The sequence below is a fragment of the Lutjanus erythropterus genome, chromosome 23 (genome assembly GCF_056507025.1).
Source record: "Lutjanus erythropterus isolate fLutEry1 chromosome 23, fLutEry1.hap2, whole genome shotgun sequence".
NCBI lineage: Eukaryota > Metazoa > Chordata > Actinopteri > Lutjaniformes > Lutjanidae > Lutjanus > Lutjanus erythropterus.
Window position 1 is genome coordinate 15,758,160 of NC_139339.1, and position 15,232 is coordinate 15,773,391.

Sequence of the window (15,232 nt, forward strand, 5' to 3'; positions counted from 1 at the left end):
TTAGGGGCAGAGGTGCAGATGGGAGAGTCAATAAGGCTTTAAAAATATTTTATGTCTTCTGCAGGTATGTGTTTTTCTTTTTTAAGTTATACATTTTGTTTTTGTTTTGTTTTTCATGATTTTTAGGATATTTACTGTTGAAATGGGTTAAAAGTTTTCTGGCAAAATCTCATAGCTCTTGATAGAGAAATGTGTAAAGTGATTTGAAAGTTTAATATAATGTTAAGATAATAAACTCATATGCATTTTGAGAAAAAAAAAAAAGTAAATTACACAGTGCTGTTTGGATTGCTGAGGGGCCAGAAGTGCAGATGGGAGAGTCCAGAAAGCCATAAGAATATTTTATGTCTTCTGCAGGAGCCAATAAATGCCACAAAATTGTCCACCAGCTGTCTTCTGTTATGCCTATCCATACAACCGTTACATTACCATATGAGTATATTTTAAAAAAGATGAAAATTTAATGCAGCTTCTGTTGTCTGTGATGTGGGAAACTGCCTACTTTAACTGTCATCTATCAAAGATTGAGAAGATGAGTATTTTCACACTAAAACATGCTGAACTGTTGCCCATACAGTTAGTTTTTCCCTCTTATATGTCTGAGTTGTCTCAGCTCTCAAGCCGTTTGTTTCCCTCATCCACTTTACCTGCTGATGTCTTTGGCTTTTCATGTCCTGAACCAGACAGTTTTTTCTGTGCATACGCCTACCTGACCACTAACCAAGAGTCTTTTAACACATCTTCTCCCTGTTGTGCAACTAAATAAAGAAGACAGAAAATGACAGGATGGACAGAAACAAACTGACCTGCAGACCAGACAAACTTATGTTCACTGTAATCAGTGTAAAACACTGGATCTCCTCTTCCAGCTCTGCACACATATCCTGCTGTGTGTGTCTGTCCATGGACGATGTAGGAATCCTGTTCAGTCTCATTGGTGCTGTCAGGTAGCAGCTCATAGCTGTAAGAGTATCTGCCTGATAGTTCAGGAACAATCTTATACCAGTAGAACCTCCATCCTGCAGATGGATGTTGAACCTCACAGTTCAGAGTTACTGAGTCTCCAGGACTCAACCATGATGGAGACACAGTGAGGACAGGCTGGGGTTTATCTGTTGGAAAATTATTTTTCAGAATGAACACATGTATTCATAATGGATAAGATGCATCCTGCACAATCAGTACATACAAACTAAATTAACATTAATATATTTATTTACCAAAACAGCCTTTTAATGAACTGCATCATATTCAATTTAGAATAAATGTGATGTGACTTACTGTCTGATACTGTCAGTTTGATGGGATCACTCCAATCTGTTGAAGACTGTTGTTCACTTTTCATTCTGCCCTTACACCTGTAGTCTCCACTGTGGGAAACATCAGCAGATCTAATCCTGAGTTTAGCTCGATTTGAAGTTTTTTTTGAGCTGGTTGTATTCCATTCATATGTCCACTCAGTGTCTCCTCTGTCCTCAATCTCACATCTGAGAGTGATCGTCTCTTCTGAGTAAATTTCAGTCCAGTTTGGTTGCAGAGTCACAACAGCCTTGTTTGCAGCTGTTCAAGAATTCATGTCAGGATACAAAAATGACAAAACATTAAATCTACATCAAAACATAATTTCTTTAGCCTGATCAATAATTATTGATACAATATAGTTTTAAATTCTGTTCGTAAAACAAACATCAAACTCACTATATTTATTGATCTTGATTGAATCACTGTACTCTGTGTAGTAAAGTGACTCTCCTCTTCCTCCTCTGCACCAGTAGATTCCTTCCTGTGACACTCTGATGTTTTCATTTGAGAGGAAAACAACATGTTGTTCAGTCAGGGGTTCAGAGGTTTTCTCTCCTCTGTACCAGAAGTATTTCCAGTCAGATGATGATGTGTTCACAGAGCAGGTCAGGGTCACACTGCCCCCTACAGGAATGTCTCTGACATCAGCTCTCAGATCAGCCTTTGGTCTTTGTGCTGTTTGATTTAGAACAAAGACATAAAAAAGGAAAATTACTGTCACTGTGATTTAGTCCAGTTTAAATACTGCAGTCCACACAGGCAGGATACAATAAAAGTTTTAGACTTAAACTTGCATTTAACGATGTTGTTGATGTTAACATTGAATTTAATTCATAGAAACTGGAAACAATAATGGTCTGATAATGGTGGGACTTTTCTGGGGCTTTGTGTTGAACGATTCTTAAGTCTGTACAATAAGATGTGTCGGCCACAACATCTCTGCAGCACCACAATATTTTATTAATAAATCAATCAAATAAAAGAAATATATGGTAAAATGTCCGTTAAATGATAATTTGCTGCTGCACAACTGAACACTACACTTGTAACAGCAAACAGTTGTGTTTAAGTGTTGAAGAGCTGAGTTGTACATTTTCATTGTGTTTTTCCAAGAAAGAAACTGTATAATAACTGTATAATATATATAATATACATTCTCCATCAGTTATCTGTACCCACTTGTCTTTTGCAGGATGACAGGGAGCCTATCCCAGCTCACAGTGGGTGAGAGGAAGGTCACACTCTGTCACAGGGTTAACATATAATCCAGACAACATAAACATAAACTAACCTCATGAAAACTCATGAAATGAATCTGCTATCAGTCTGTCACATATAATACAGACAACATTCACATTAACACCAGACAACATAGAATTATGTGATTAATCTAAACTAACCTCATGAAAACTCATGAAATGATACGGCCTCTATTATCTTGTTGCTGTCTTTCTAAATATGTTTCTCTGTGCCTTTAGTCTTTCATGCTGCTACTACACGTGTCCCTCTAACACCGACGACTCACGACACAAAATGAGAATTTGTGTGTCAGACTGTTGAAATACATCTGTATGAAGGAAACAGACTCTTCAGTTTGACATGAGGGTCAATAAAGCATCAGGTCTCCCTACATAAATATGTACACAGAAACTTCTCGGCACTAATCTAGTCGTCCATGCATAGAAAAACACAAATGCAAAAAAGAGGAAGTGATTAAGAGCAATACTGTAGGTGAAAAAAGGAAATAAATACTGAGTGAGTAAATATTGAAAAAATATAAAAAGATTATTGTTCACCTTCAGCATGTCCATGGAGGAGTGTATTCAGCACTAAAATAAAGATGAAAACTTCATCAGACAATATTTAAACGCATTCAGTGGCAACTATCAATCAATAGGATCAAACATTTTTTTTTAAGATATTCTGTGAGCTGCCAGAAGTAGGAAACAAAAAAAACCCTCTAAAATGAAACATAAAATTAAAAGATAAACTAAATGAACTTCAAAAGTTGTATTCACAATGCCTTAGCCCGTAGACTATGCTGTGTAAATACAGTCCGTATGCAAAAATAACTAGTCAAATAGTGCATTCATCATAGTCCTCCACTCTGAACCAAGATAAATCAGCAACAAAGATCAGACTTACAAAACTACCATAATTATAGAAAAAAGATCCTTTCTCTGAAAGTCACAAAATTAGAGAGTTATGTATTATCTGTACTCACAGAATAACCACAGCACACAGAACAAAGTGTGCCTCATCCTCACATCTGGCACCGACACTGTCGCTCTGCTTCTGAGGAAACTGTCTACTTTGTATTAAAAATAATGATGAAGCAGAGAGAGAGAGAGAGAGAGAGAGAGAGAGAGAGAGAGAGAGAGAGAGAGAGAGAGAGAGAGAGAGCATAAATAGAAGTTACATGTCATATTAATGTGAGAGCATAATTTCAGTCTTCTCATTTTCAGTACAGACTCAGGATAGAGTCTTCTTCCTTCATTCACTCAAACCACAGTGACCGCTTTGACCACAGAACACTCACTGACATGTTCACACTTCACAAAGACATATCAGCTGTCTTTTGTGCAAACAGTAAAAACCTTCACGTCTCTGTGATTATAACAGATACTGACTTAAGAAATAATCATGCCAATGATACCAAAAATATACAAGAAGAATCAATCCAAATCATGTACGGCGGAAAAATTGCAAGTTGCAAAAATTGAGAGTGACGATAACAATGTGTAGTTGCTGCAGTTTGCATTGTTAATAATACACATACATAATGCATATACGTTCCATACTGCTAATGACACAGAGTCTAGCTGTGAGAGTGGGCACAGCTTTGGCTCTTTTCACACTCGCCTCTGTTCAGACTGTTTCTGTTTCGCTCGAGCTCAGTCACTTCCTGAACAAACCTGAAACAGGTTTACACCAGAAAATGATGACATGTAGGCCTTAAGTTTCTGTGCTTTGGTAATGAGATACTTTCATTTACAGCACTGCAAGTCAAGTTTGCGATTTAAAGTTAAGTATGAACACGGAATAATAAGTAAGTGTGATAACTGTGGTTTTATTTGTTCTTTTAAAACTGTACTATAGACAGGTAGGTTATTCATTCTACAGGGAAATGTATTTATTTTAGATCTTTTGAATCCTTGACATTAAACATTTCATGCAGCAGGCTGTACAATAGCATCAAGGATGGTTTACATTGTCAATGATGACCAGTCAATTATTGATTAATTATTAATATCTTTACTCCAAGGAGTACTGCTTCTGCAGCGTTTTGTTTTTTATCCTTCTGTCATTGTTGTCATTGGCCTGTTTAAGATTTCATAACTTTATATGCTGCAAAAATGCATATGAAGATTTTGGATATTAATTCAAATTTAACTCAGTATTAATTTATGATTTTAAAAAGAAACCAATTGTTTTATACAGAGTAATGCATACTTAAGTGCAAATAAAAGTACAAACTTGAAAATCTGTTTATAAAAGTACAAGTACCCAAAGAAAATTGAGTATTTGTAATTAGTTACTTCCACCCCTGGTCACATAGTCACACACTATTGCGGCTCCACAAAAAAAAACACAGGGGCACAAAGATCCAGATTCTCACAAAAATCAAGTAGAGAAGTGATAAAACTACGTCTCTCCAAAGACCTCTGGAGAACTGCGGTGAAAGCTGTAGAGAAGTGTATCAAAATACACAAAGCAAAGCATCTGGGACCGTCTCATCCACTGTTTATGAACCAGATTAAGCAGTCTTCCCCCAGTATAGAAAGATTTCAGTCAAGAACTGAATTTAAATCCATCAGCGCAAGGTTCGGCATGAGGCACAGAGTTAAGTGGTGCTCCGAAAAGGAGCAATAACAACAGATATACTGATAAACCTCCCAAAATAACACTGAAGTTCAAAACATTAAATCTTTCAGCTGTTCAAACAGTGTTCTGTCCCAGCACCGATACTTACCCTGCCCATCAGAGCTATCAACAGGCATCTTTACTCAGGACAGCTTCAACATTCCTGGGGGACCAAAGATCAGCACCTTGGACAGCAACACTGACACAGCAGAATGTTTCTAAGGATCCACCACAGCTGAAACAAACCTAATCCAAGCTGAACATGAAATGAAAGGAAAAATATAATGTAACATTTTGGGTTCATGCTAGCCTCATTGTGATTCAAAAGCTTCCATACAAATAAGGTCACATGGTACTGACTGAGGGCACCGAGGCACCCATCCTCGCTCCTCACTCAAGGAGACATTAAGGAGAAATCAAAACAGATAAAACCCTGAAAAAAACCCCCCAAAAAAACTGTTGCACGTGTTTTGCTCCATGCTCCTAAAAAGATGACTTCACAACTACAGCAAGAAACAAGCCAAGCCCATACTTACAAACCCTGAAGGCTAATGTGTTTATACACAGGAAATAAGAGGAGTCATGAGACTGTTGTTTGAGTGGAAACTGAGTTCAGTGTATATGTAATATAATATGATAGAAAGCCTGCCTAACCTGTAAATAAGAGGAGAAGTTCACAAGTTTTTACCCACTGCTTGTGCATAAATGAACATTATGCAATTATGATGTTTTCATTTGGAAAGTTAGGTTAGTTTTTGCATGTTCGTTCCCATATTCTTAAATTATCATTTACTGTTATTTCTCTTTGTGGACAACACAGTCATACTCAGCCTCATACTCATCCTGTTATCAGCATGTATATGTTTGTCCACTGCAGTTCCTTCAGTAAAACTCACTGACTGGAAGATCCTATAGTGCAGATGCAAAGATGAGTTGAATCCCGAGACTTGAGCAAAGCAGGATAATAATTTTAGCTGTGATAAAGTCATAGAACAAAATGTGAAGAGTACAAAATGGAAAAAGTTAGAAAGGACTACTTCCTGTGGACAATGTGGCACACACAGCAGCTCTAGTCAGTATCATTATGGGTAGTTTGACACCCCCTTGTGGTGATTTATGGGAAAAAGCTTCTATTTTAACTACTGTATATTAAGCATTTAGGTACAATATGCTTAAGCAGAAATTATGCTGTCATTTTATAGTCTGACCACAGAATTGAAGGCTGCACGAGTCTCACACAGCTCACTCACATAGATTCTTGCTACTGAACATTATTTTACAGTCACTTTTCATTTTCACAGAGGGTCTCTGATACTCTTAAGCACTGGTTTCAACCTGGGGTCACAAGGAGGTCCCAGGGCTTTGTCTGTTCTGAGTTTGTCAAAATTACTTTTGCACACACACATTCATATATATATATATATAATACTGGAACAGTATGCATTTGAAATTTAACACAAAAATTGTAAAACATGAATTATTTTATTTAATATGCTATTAACTGCACAAAATGTCATCATTCATTGTCCATGCAGATCTCTTAACAGACCTGAAAGAAAACCAAAAAATGTGGGATGCCCTTGTGTTTTTTCACAAATGTACAGTAGTGTGTAACAAAACAGAGAAGGTGAAGAAGAAATTTTTACATGCAGTATGTTTCATAATCTGCAACAGAATGTCCACAATAAAACAAATAAGACAAAAACAATTCAGTTTTATGCCACATGTGTGTGATGGAAATATACTGGAAACAAATGCAGAACATACAATAACAAACTTATACTGTCGATGAACCAGACAAAAGTCTAAAAGCAGCTGATTGTCAATAACAAACTCTGGACACACCTAGTGGTAGTATGCTGTAGCTACCCAAGGTGACTGTCTGTACTTGCAGTTCACATCAGAGTAAACGGAGCTCTGCACTGGTTCATGTTGCTTCCCTGTTAAGATATCAGATGAATGCACTTCAGGCCAAAACATCTCTACACTTTTTTTCTATTTTGTGCAGTTATTTGAAGTACTCACCCTTCTTCCCAGTGCTTTTAAGTTCATTTGAAGAATATGCAACATCTTGGGAGTCATCTGCATGAGAAATACATATATTTTTTTAAGTTCAAGGAATCCCTCCCTTTAAATCATGCAGTTTTTACATTTCTAATTTCCAATGCAAAAAGGAAAGTTTCAAATGTTATTTGACTTGATTTGAGGATGGATTTGATTATCTAGTGCCAACTATATGATGCTGTTTGACTCCATTCAAATTAATGTCATTTGCCTTGTCTTAGTTAACAATTTTATTTTCTTTGGGGTGAAGTTTAGTTAAAAACAAGGAACATACTGCATGTGTTACAACTGACCCATTCAAGTATCAGCCACCGGCCACATCTGGCCTAGAAGCAACCTCTGAGTGGCAGAGCATACATAAATCTGATATTTGACAGAATAAGTAAACTACACATGATAGTGTAGGAAAGTAATGAGTGAGTTATATCACTTCTTTCTCATGTCTGTAGAGAGTTTTACATGTGCAGTAACAATCAAGCAGGATGTTCATGGATGTAGTCACACCGCCAATCAGATTTTTCACAAATCAGTGTTTTCTTATGTGAGTTCAAAACATATTTAGAACTTTTTACAAAATCTGGTTACCGACAGTCTGAAAGTATGAACCTTGAAATCTAATGTTGACAGAACAAAAAAAAGCTTCTGGAAAGTACTTTTTTTTTTTATTTTATGGCCATCTCTGAATGTCAAGCTAGTGTGTTTAATTCACAATGGCTGTGTTACCATAGTTACAGAAACATCACATTGCGGCACAATAAACTTCCCAGACAAACTTTGTCTCTGAGGTTCAGCTGCACTCTGGGTTACATGCTGATGTGACAAAGATCAATCTCATGATGGCACTAGATGAAAAGCCAGGGGATCACCAAAGTTATCTGGAGAACATGAATGTCTGGACAAAATAGATGATGAGATATTATGGTCTGGACCAAAGTGGTGGACCCATGATGTTGTCATGGCTAGAGGCACAACACCAGCAGTCAGTTTGCATGGTGGCTTGATGCTTAGGACACGTCTCCTAACTTGAAAATTTAAAGTATAAAACTTGCTTAGGGAATAGTATTATAAGTCATATAATATATCTTAAGTTTTAAGCCTTCTGGTAGCTGAACATGCTGACTAATTTTAAGAAATCCTATCCAGTGCATTGACAGATTTATTTACTGCAAGCAAGAAAAAGCTTAAATCACTTGGACTTGATAGGGTATTTTAGCAGTGCATGTTAATAAAAAGGTGTATACTGTACCAATTTCTGTGTCTTCAGAGCCTTTGAATGATTCATAGAGATGAGCATCACCTACAGAGCAGTGAAAATCAAGCCAAAGTCAAATTAATTAATTCCATTCTCTCATATGAATGTCTGTACAAAACAGTTGATGAGATGTTGAACTAAACTGGTGGACCCACTGATTAACTTTGGTGGCGAGAGCCACAACACAACAGTCACTTGGCGTGATGACTTGATCGTTAATGCACTTGAAGATTATCAATTCAAAACCTGTTTCGCCAAGGAGTCTAAATGCCTCTGTGACATTTTGTTATGTACAAACAAGAATAATACTAATATTATTCTAAGATATTTGATCTTGATTGAAGCCTTCTGGTAGCTGGACATCTGGACTTATTTTAAGAAATCTGATCAAGTGCACTGTCAGACAGATTTGTTTACCACAAGCAAAAGAAACCTCATATCTAAAATGTTTTTCACAGATTTGATACGACATTTTTGCAGTGAATAAAAAGGTTCATACTGTACCACCTTCAGTGTGTTCAGGGCTTCTGATTGATTCATAGAGACAAACATCACCTACAGAGCAGTGAAAATCAAACCAAGGACAGATTAATCAATTTGATTGCATGATACTAATAATCCTATATCATCATCATCACATATATGATGAGTTTAAAGGGTTACCATGGAGAAGAGTGGCGTATTGATCACATTGAGCCTCATTCTGGTTGATCACATGATGTGTGTCAGAGCCCTGATTGGTGCTCTCAGACTGGATTGACCTAAAACATGAAGCAAATATGAAACATTAAAATATGAAGATGAAGTGTGTTGCTGTTGTGTTCAAAATGAGAGAAGAGAGTGCTGAACCAACCTGTTAAAACATGAATCTGTGAAAAAGACATTTGATGTTAGATGGTTTTATGTTGTAAGTTGTTATACTGCTCTTCTATCTCATGAGATCAGAATGTGTGTATTTGAGAAATTAAAGAATAAAATATAATAATAGAAGAAGATCTCACCCTTGGATGATCTGCAGTGATACAAAAGGATCAGAAGAATAATAAATATGATTCCACAAAGCAGCCCAACAATCAGTGGTACAGGAAATGAAGAGGCTTCAGGCCTGAACACTGCTGTAATAAATAATAAATATTAACTGTTAATAAACTTATAAAGCACTTTTCTTAAACTGAATCTACAAAGTGCTTTAATAAAGATGAGAGTCGTATCAAGACATAGTTAATACAAAAAGTAAACATACATTTACAAATACAGAGGTATAAATAAAATACACAACATGTGAAATCAGCTGAAACTAATGTTACTTCAGATTTTGTTAATTAAGGTTTTGGACAAATACTTTAAAAATAGTTTGAATCCTCCTCACCCTGAACTGACATCCAGCTCTGTGCTGACTCTTGTCCTGAGTGTCGACACTTGTAGAATCCTTCATCTGACTTTGACACTGCAGAGATATTCAGCTCCCTTCTGGTATCATTTTGAATGATTTTACCATTTTGATAGAAAAACACATTGGACACAAAGTTTTCTTCTCTCAATTTGCAGCTCAGACTGACAGAATCTCCCTCAGTCACAGGATGGACAGGACTCACCAGGATCATATTTTTATCTGTAAAACAGTCAAAGAAAATGAGGTTTCAGTCAGAGATCAGCTGGTTGACAAACTTCAGAATGAGTGAAAAGAGAAAGATGAGAACAGAACACACATCATTTCTTTGCAATACTTTTGTTCTTTACAGAGGATCAAGAAATCTGAAATTTTATTTTCTGCAATGACAACTTATGTGTCTTACAGTAAAAGTAATCTTTTATCCATCTAATGTACAATGAAAAATATGACAGGATGTTTAAAATAATTTATAAAAGAAAAAGAAAATGTAATGAAATCATACTCTGTACTGTGATGTTGACTGCATTGCTGAACTCTCCTGATCCAGACTCACACCAGTACACTGCATCATGTGGCCATTTACTGGTTATGTTGCATGTAGGTTTAGTCATCGTCCTGGAGCAGGATGACACGTAGCTGTTCTCAGTAAACTTCACTCTCCAGTCAGCAGAGTTTCCTTCACAGGTCAGTGAGACAGAGTCTTTGGTGAAGTGTTGCACTCTGTCAGGACTCACTGTGAGAGACGCTGAGGAATGAAAATCTGAAACACAACAGGTCAAACAGTGAGTTTCAGATTAAAATGCTCTTCTTCCCCATGTGAGGACGAGGCCTTCTTATTAGAGGTCTCAGGAGAAGGAGCCGAGGGAGATTTGTGGCTGGAGCTCCCAGGGGTCAAAGTGGACTGGGAGGGTTGGTCAGGGTGTCGGCAGTGGAACTCCTCGATGAGCTGGGGGTCCAAGGTGTGACAAGTTGGGACTCAGGACCTCTTCTCTGGACCAGTCCACCAGGTATAGGAGGCCGCTTCCACGACGAAGGGAGCTGAGCAGGCGTTGGACTGTGTAGGTGGGACCCCCGTCAATAAGGCAAGGAAGAGGAGGAGGGGCTGAGGCAGGAAATTCTCTTGGACTGGCTTGAATCGTGGAGACAGAATGTGGGATGGATGTACATGGACTGAGGTAGCTTGAGCCTCACCACCGCAGGGGTTGATGACCTTCTCCACCTCGAACGGGCCGATGACTCTGGCGGCCAGCTTCTGCAATTCCACCTGAAGAGGCAGATCTCAGGTAGACAGCCAGACCCTCTGGCCAACCTGGTAAGCGGGTGCTTGGGAGTGGCGTCAGTTGGCGGAGGCAGAGTGGTGGTCAGCAGAGCGGAGGAGAGTGGACCTAGCCTGGGCCCAGGTCCACTGACAGCACAGGATGTAGAGGCTTATATGCTGTGCTGATTGGCTGATGATCTGTAGCTGTGGAGCCAGGTGAGTGGAATGGGGTGATCAGGTGGAGTGAGGCAGGGGTGGGAGAGTGGAGCAGGAGAGCAGGGGAGCAGAATGCAGAGTGTGACACTTTTAAAGATACAGGAGGCGAGTATTTCATCTTAAAATATGCTGCATTGTCTCTCTATAGTGTTTTTCTGTTATTTCTCTCAGCTGTTTATTTTTCCTGCTGATTTCTTTGTTTTTTCATTGCTTGAATTTGACTGTTTTGTCCACCTGTACACCTACCTGACCACTAACCAAGTGCCTTTAACTAAAACATCTTTTGCCTGTTGTGTTAGTAAAAATAGGTGTAAGCAGGAAGATAAGTTTAAGTGTATAAAGTACTCATCATCAAGAAAAGTAAAGTTTCAGTAAAAATCTTCTGTCTCTTTTTGGTGTTTTTCATGACAGAAGTTAAAATGTGACAACAGAAGGAAACAAAGACAATCTGCCCAGTCCAGGATGTAAAACCACCCAGTAAACCAGACAGTAAAGATCAGGATCACCATAATCAATTGATATTTCCAGTTGGGAAGAATAATTGTACACAGTTAATTATTTACCAACATATTCATTGGTCACAGACAGAAAATGGATGAATCACAGTGATGACATAATATCTGCTTCTTGACAGAAGGACAGACAGAAACAAACTGACCTGCAGACCAGACAAACTTTGGTGGACTGTAATGAGTGTAAAACACTGGATCTCCTCTTCCAGCTCTGCACACATATCCTGCTGTGTGTGTCTGTCCATGGACGATGTAGGAATCCTGTTCAGTCTCATTGGTGCTGTCAGGTAGCAGCTCAGAGCTGTAAGAGTATCTGTCTGATAGTTTAGGAACAATCTTATACCAGTAGAACCTCCATCCTGCAGATGGATGTTGAACCTCACAGTTCAGAGTTACTGAGTCTCCAGGACTCAGCCATGATGGAGACACAGTGAGGACAGGCTGGGGTATATCTGTTGGAAAATTATTTTTAAGAATGAACACATGTATTCATAATGGATCAAATGCATCCTGCACAATCAGTACATACAAACTGAAAGATTTACATGTAAATATATATATATATATATATATATATATATGAGCCACAAACTGCATCATATTGACTTTAAAATAAATGTGATGTGACTTACTGTCTGATACTGTCAGTTTGATGGGATCACTCCAATCTGTTGAAGACTGTTGTTCACTTTTCATTCTGCCCTTACAGCTGTAGTCTCCACCGTGGGAAACATCAGCAGATCTAATCCTGAGTTCATTTTGATTTAAAGGTTTTTTTGAGCTGGTTGTTTTCCATTCATACGTCCACTCAGTGTCTCCTCCGTCCTCAATCTCACATCTGAGAGTGATCGTCTCTCCTCTGTAAATTTCAGACCAGTTTGGTTGCAGAGTCACAACAGCCTTGTTTGCAGCTGTTCAAGAATTCAAGTCAGGATACAAAAATGACAAAAGATTAAATCTACACAAAATATCAATGTCTTTAGCCTGATCAATAGTCATTTATTTTTATATTTTGAATTTTTAGAATTAAACTTGTATTAAGTGATGTTCTTAATATTAACATCAAATTTCATTCATACATACTGGATGCTCATGAAATGATATTGCCTCTGAGTGCATCCCTCTTTTCTTAATACATGGATATACACTCACTGGCCACTTCATTAGGTACACCTGTTCAACTGCTTATTAATGTAAATATGTAATCAACCAATCACATGGCAGCAACTCAATACATTTAGCCATGTAGACATGGTCAAGACGACCTGCTGAACTTTAAACTACCTGAGTATTGTTGCTGACCATGTCCATCCCTTTATAACCTTTATGTACCCGTCCTCTGATGGATACTTCCAACAGGATAACGCACCACGTCACAAAGCTCAGATCATCTCAAACTGGTTTCTTGAACATGACAATGAGTTCACTGATCTCAATCCAATAGAGCCCCTTTGGCATGTGGTGGAACGGGAGATTCGCATAATGGATGTGCAGCTGGCAAATCTGCAGCAACTGTGTGATGTGATCATGTCAATATGGATCAAAATCTCAGAGGAGTGTTTCCAGCACCTTGTTGAATCGATGCCATGAAGAATTAAGGCAGTTATGAAGGCAAAAGGGGGTCCAGCCTTGTATTAGCAAGGTGTACCTAATGAAGTGGCCAGTGAGTGTATATAATTAGGATAATGCAGGATGGTCAAAGCACAGTGGCAACCCTGCAGATAGACTGAATTTGATTTATGTGTCATTTGATGAGACAGGGTTGTATATATAGTGCAACAGGCCAGAGGAAAAATGAGTCATTTTTATTTTGGGGTGAACTGTCCCTTTAATTGTTAGCCTATTATCTTGTTGCTGTCTTTTTAAATATATTTCTCTCTGCCTTTAGTCTTTCATGCTGCTACTACACGTGTCCCTCCAACACCGACAACTCACGACACAAAATGAGAATTTGTGTGTCAGACTGTTGAAATACATCTGTATGAAGGAAACAGACTCTTCAGTTTGACATGAGGGTCAATAAAGCATCAGGTCTCCCTACATAAATAAATATGTTCACAAAACTGTTTGGCACTACACTAGTCATTTCAAAATCTGAATCATGGAGTAAAATGATACACGCATTGAAAAAGACAAATGCAAAAAGAGGAAGTGATTAAGAGTGATACAGGAAGTGATAAAAAAGAAATAAATACTGATTAAATATGAAAAAAAACAGAAAAAAAAGAATTGTTCACCTTCAGCGTGTCCGTGTAGGAGTGTATTCAGCACTGAAATAAATATTAAAACTTCATCAGACAATATCCAAACACATTCAGTGGCAACTATTGCTGATTAATCAACAGGATCAAATATTTCTGTGATGATATTATGTGAGCTAAATTAAATAAAAACTTTAAAATGAAATAAATAAAATAAATAAAATAAATGAACTTCTGAAGCTGTATTCACAATGCCTGTACATGCTTTGTGCAAGTACAGCATATATACAAAAATAACTAGTGGAGTAGTGTATTCATCATAGTCCTCCACTCTGAACCAAGATAAATCAGCAACAAAGATCAGACTTACAAAACTGCCACGATGATTTAAAAAACAAAAACAAACAAACACGAGTCTCCCTCTGAAAATCACAAAATTGGAGAGTTAGTGATGTACTCACAGAATAACCACAGCACACAGAACAAAGTGTGCCACATCTTCACATCCAGCACCGACACTGTCGCTCTGCTTCTGAGGAAAACGTTCTACTTTGTACTACTATTACTATCAATAATAATGATAATAATAATGATGCAGCAATGAGAAAGAATAAAGATAATACATTTCATATAAATGCGAGAGCAGAATTTTCCTCCAACTCTTCACTCTTACTATAGTCTCTTCTTCCTTCCCTTTTACACGTAAGTCAAACACAACTTTGACCACAGCCCACTTTGACATGTTCACACTTCACACCCACTGCTGGTCTTTGGTAGAAAGCAGCATAGACAATAAGTACTTACTGCACAGACCGCTGACTTTAAAGATATTTTGATGGTTAATTTCTGCATGTTATTCAGTATATGCCCACTATTCTTGCATCCACAGTGCCTGTATTGCAGTGAGGGTGTGTGTTGTGTATTCACGGTGCTCTCAGAAAGTATTCAGATTCATTCAACTTTTTTCACATTTTGTTCTGTTGCGGCCTTCTGCTAAACTGGCCCAGCTTCTGAAAGAGTCCCTCTAAGAACCATTTGTGATTCGTGTCTGAAAATACCACCCAAAATCAGCAGTGATCGAATGATAGGTTCAAGAGATATGATGGTCTAAGATCTAAGCAACTGGTTTAAACCTAAGATGATGGCTATCAGACAGACAGAGAAAGAAAA

General features: G+C 37.8%; 2 protein-coding genes across 2 annotated transcripts; both read right to left on the reverse strand.

Annotated features, from left to right (window-relative positions):
* Positions 1 to 609: 609 nt before the first annotated feature.
* Positions 610 to 3,614, reverse strand: LOC146305856 (uncharacterized). Its single transcript, XM_084713140.1, has 5 exons — positions 3,527 to 3,614; positions 3,099 to 3,131; positions 1,282 to 1,560; positions 807 to 1,112; positions 610 to 674 (listed from the first exon to the last, which is right to left on the reverse strand). The coding sequence occupies exons 1-5, from the start codon at positions 3,561 to 3,563 to the stop codon at positions 610 to 612; spliced, it is 720 nt and encodes a 239-aa protein (XP_084569266.1). The 5' UTR covers positions 3,564 to 3,614.
* Positions 3,615 to 8,975: 5,361 nt separating this feature from the next.
* LOC146305857 (B-cell receptor CD22-like) lies at positions 8,976 to 12,681 on the reverse strand. The gene is made up of 8 exons (XM_084713141.1): positions 12,494 to 12,681; positions 12,008 to 12,313; positions 10,378 to 10,635; positions 9,852 to 10,094; positions 9,484 to 9,597; positions 9,336 to 9,351; positions 9,146 to 9,243; positions 8,976 to 9,037 (listed from the first exon to the last, which is right to left on the reverse strand). Exons 1-8 carry the CDS (start codon positions 12,555 to 12,557, stop codon positions 8,976 to 8,978), a joined length of 1,161 nt encoding a protein of 386 aa, XP_084569267.1. The 5' UTR covers positions 12,558 to 12,681.
* Between the last annotated feature and the right edge of the window lie 2,551 nt (positions 12,682 to 15,232).

What these genes read in the sequence shown, in the direction of transcription:
- LOC146305856 (XM_084713140.1), bottom strand. Translation starts at nt 3,563, where the DNA reads ATGAGGCACACTTTGTTCTGTGTGCTGTGGTTATTCT. An exon ending in CCTCCATGGACATGCTGAAG is followed by an intron (nt 1,561 to 3,098) that starts GTGAACAATAAT and finishes ATTCTTGAACAG; the next exon opens with CTGCAAACAAGGCTGTTGTG. An exon ending in CAAACTGACAGTATCAGACA is followed by an intron (nt 1,113 to 1,281) that starts GTAAGTCACATC and finishes ATTTTCCAACAG; the next exon opens with ATAAACCCCAGCCTGTCCTC.
- LOC146305857 (XM_084713141.1), bottom strand. Translation starts at nt 12,557, where the DNA reads ATGAAAAGTGAACAACAGTCTTCAACAGATTGGAGTGATCCCATCAAA. An exon ending in AGTCAACATCACAGTACAGA is followed by an intron (nt 10,095 to 10,377) that starts GTATGATTTCAT and finishes ACTGTTTTACAG; the next exon opens with ATAAAAATATGATCCTGGTG. An exon ending in ATACGCCACTCTTCTCCATG is followed by an intron (nt 9,038 to 9,145) that starts GTAACCCTTTAA and finishes ACTGCTCTGTAG; the next exon opens with GTGATGTTTGTCTCTATGAA.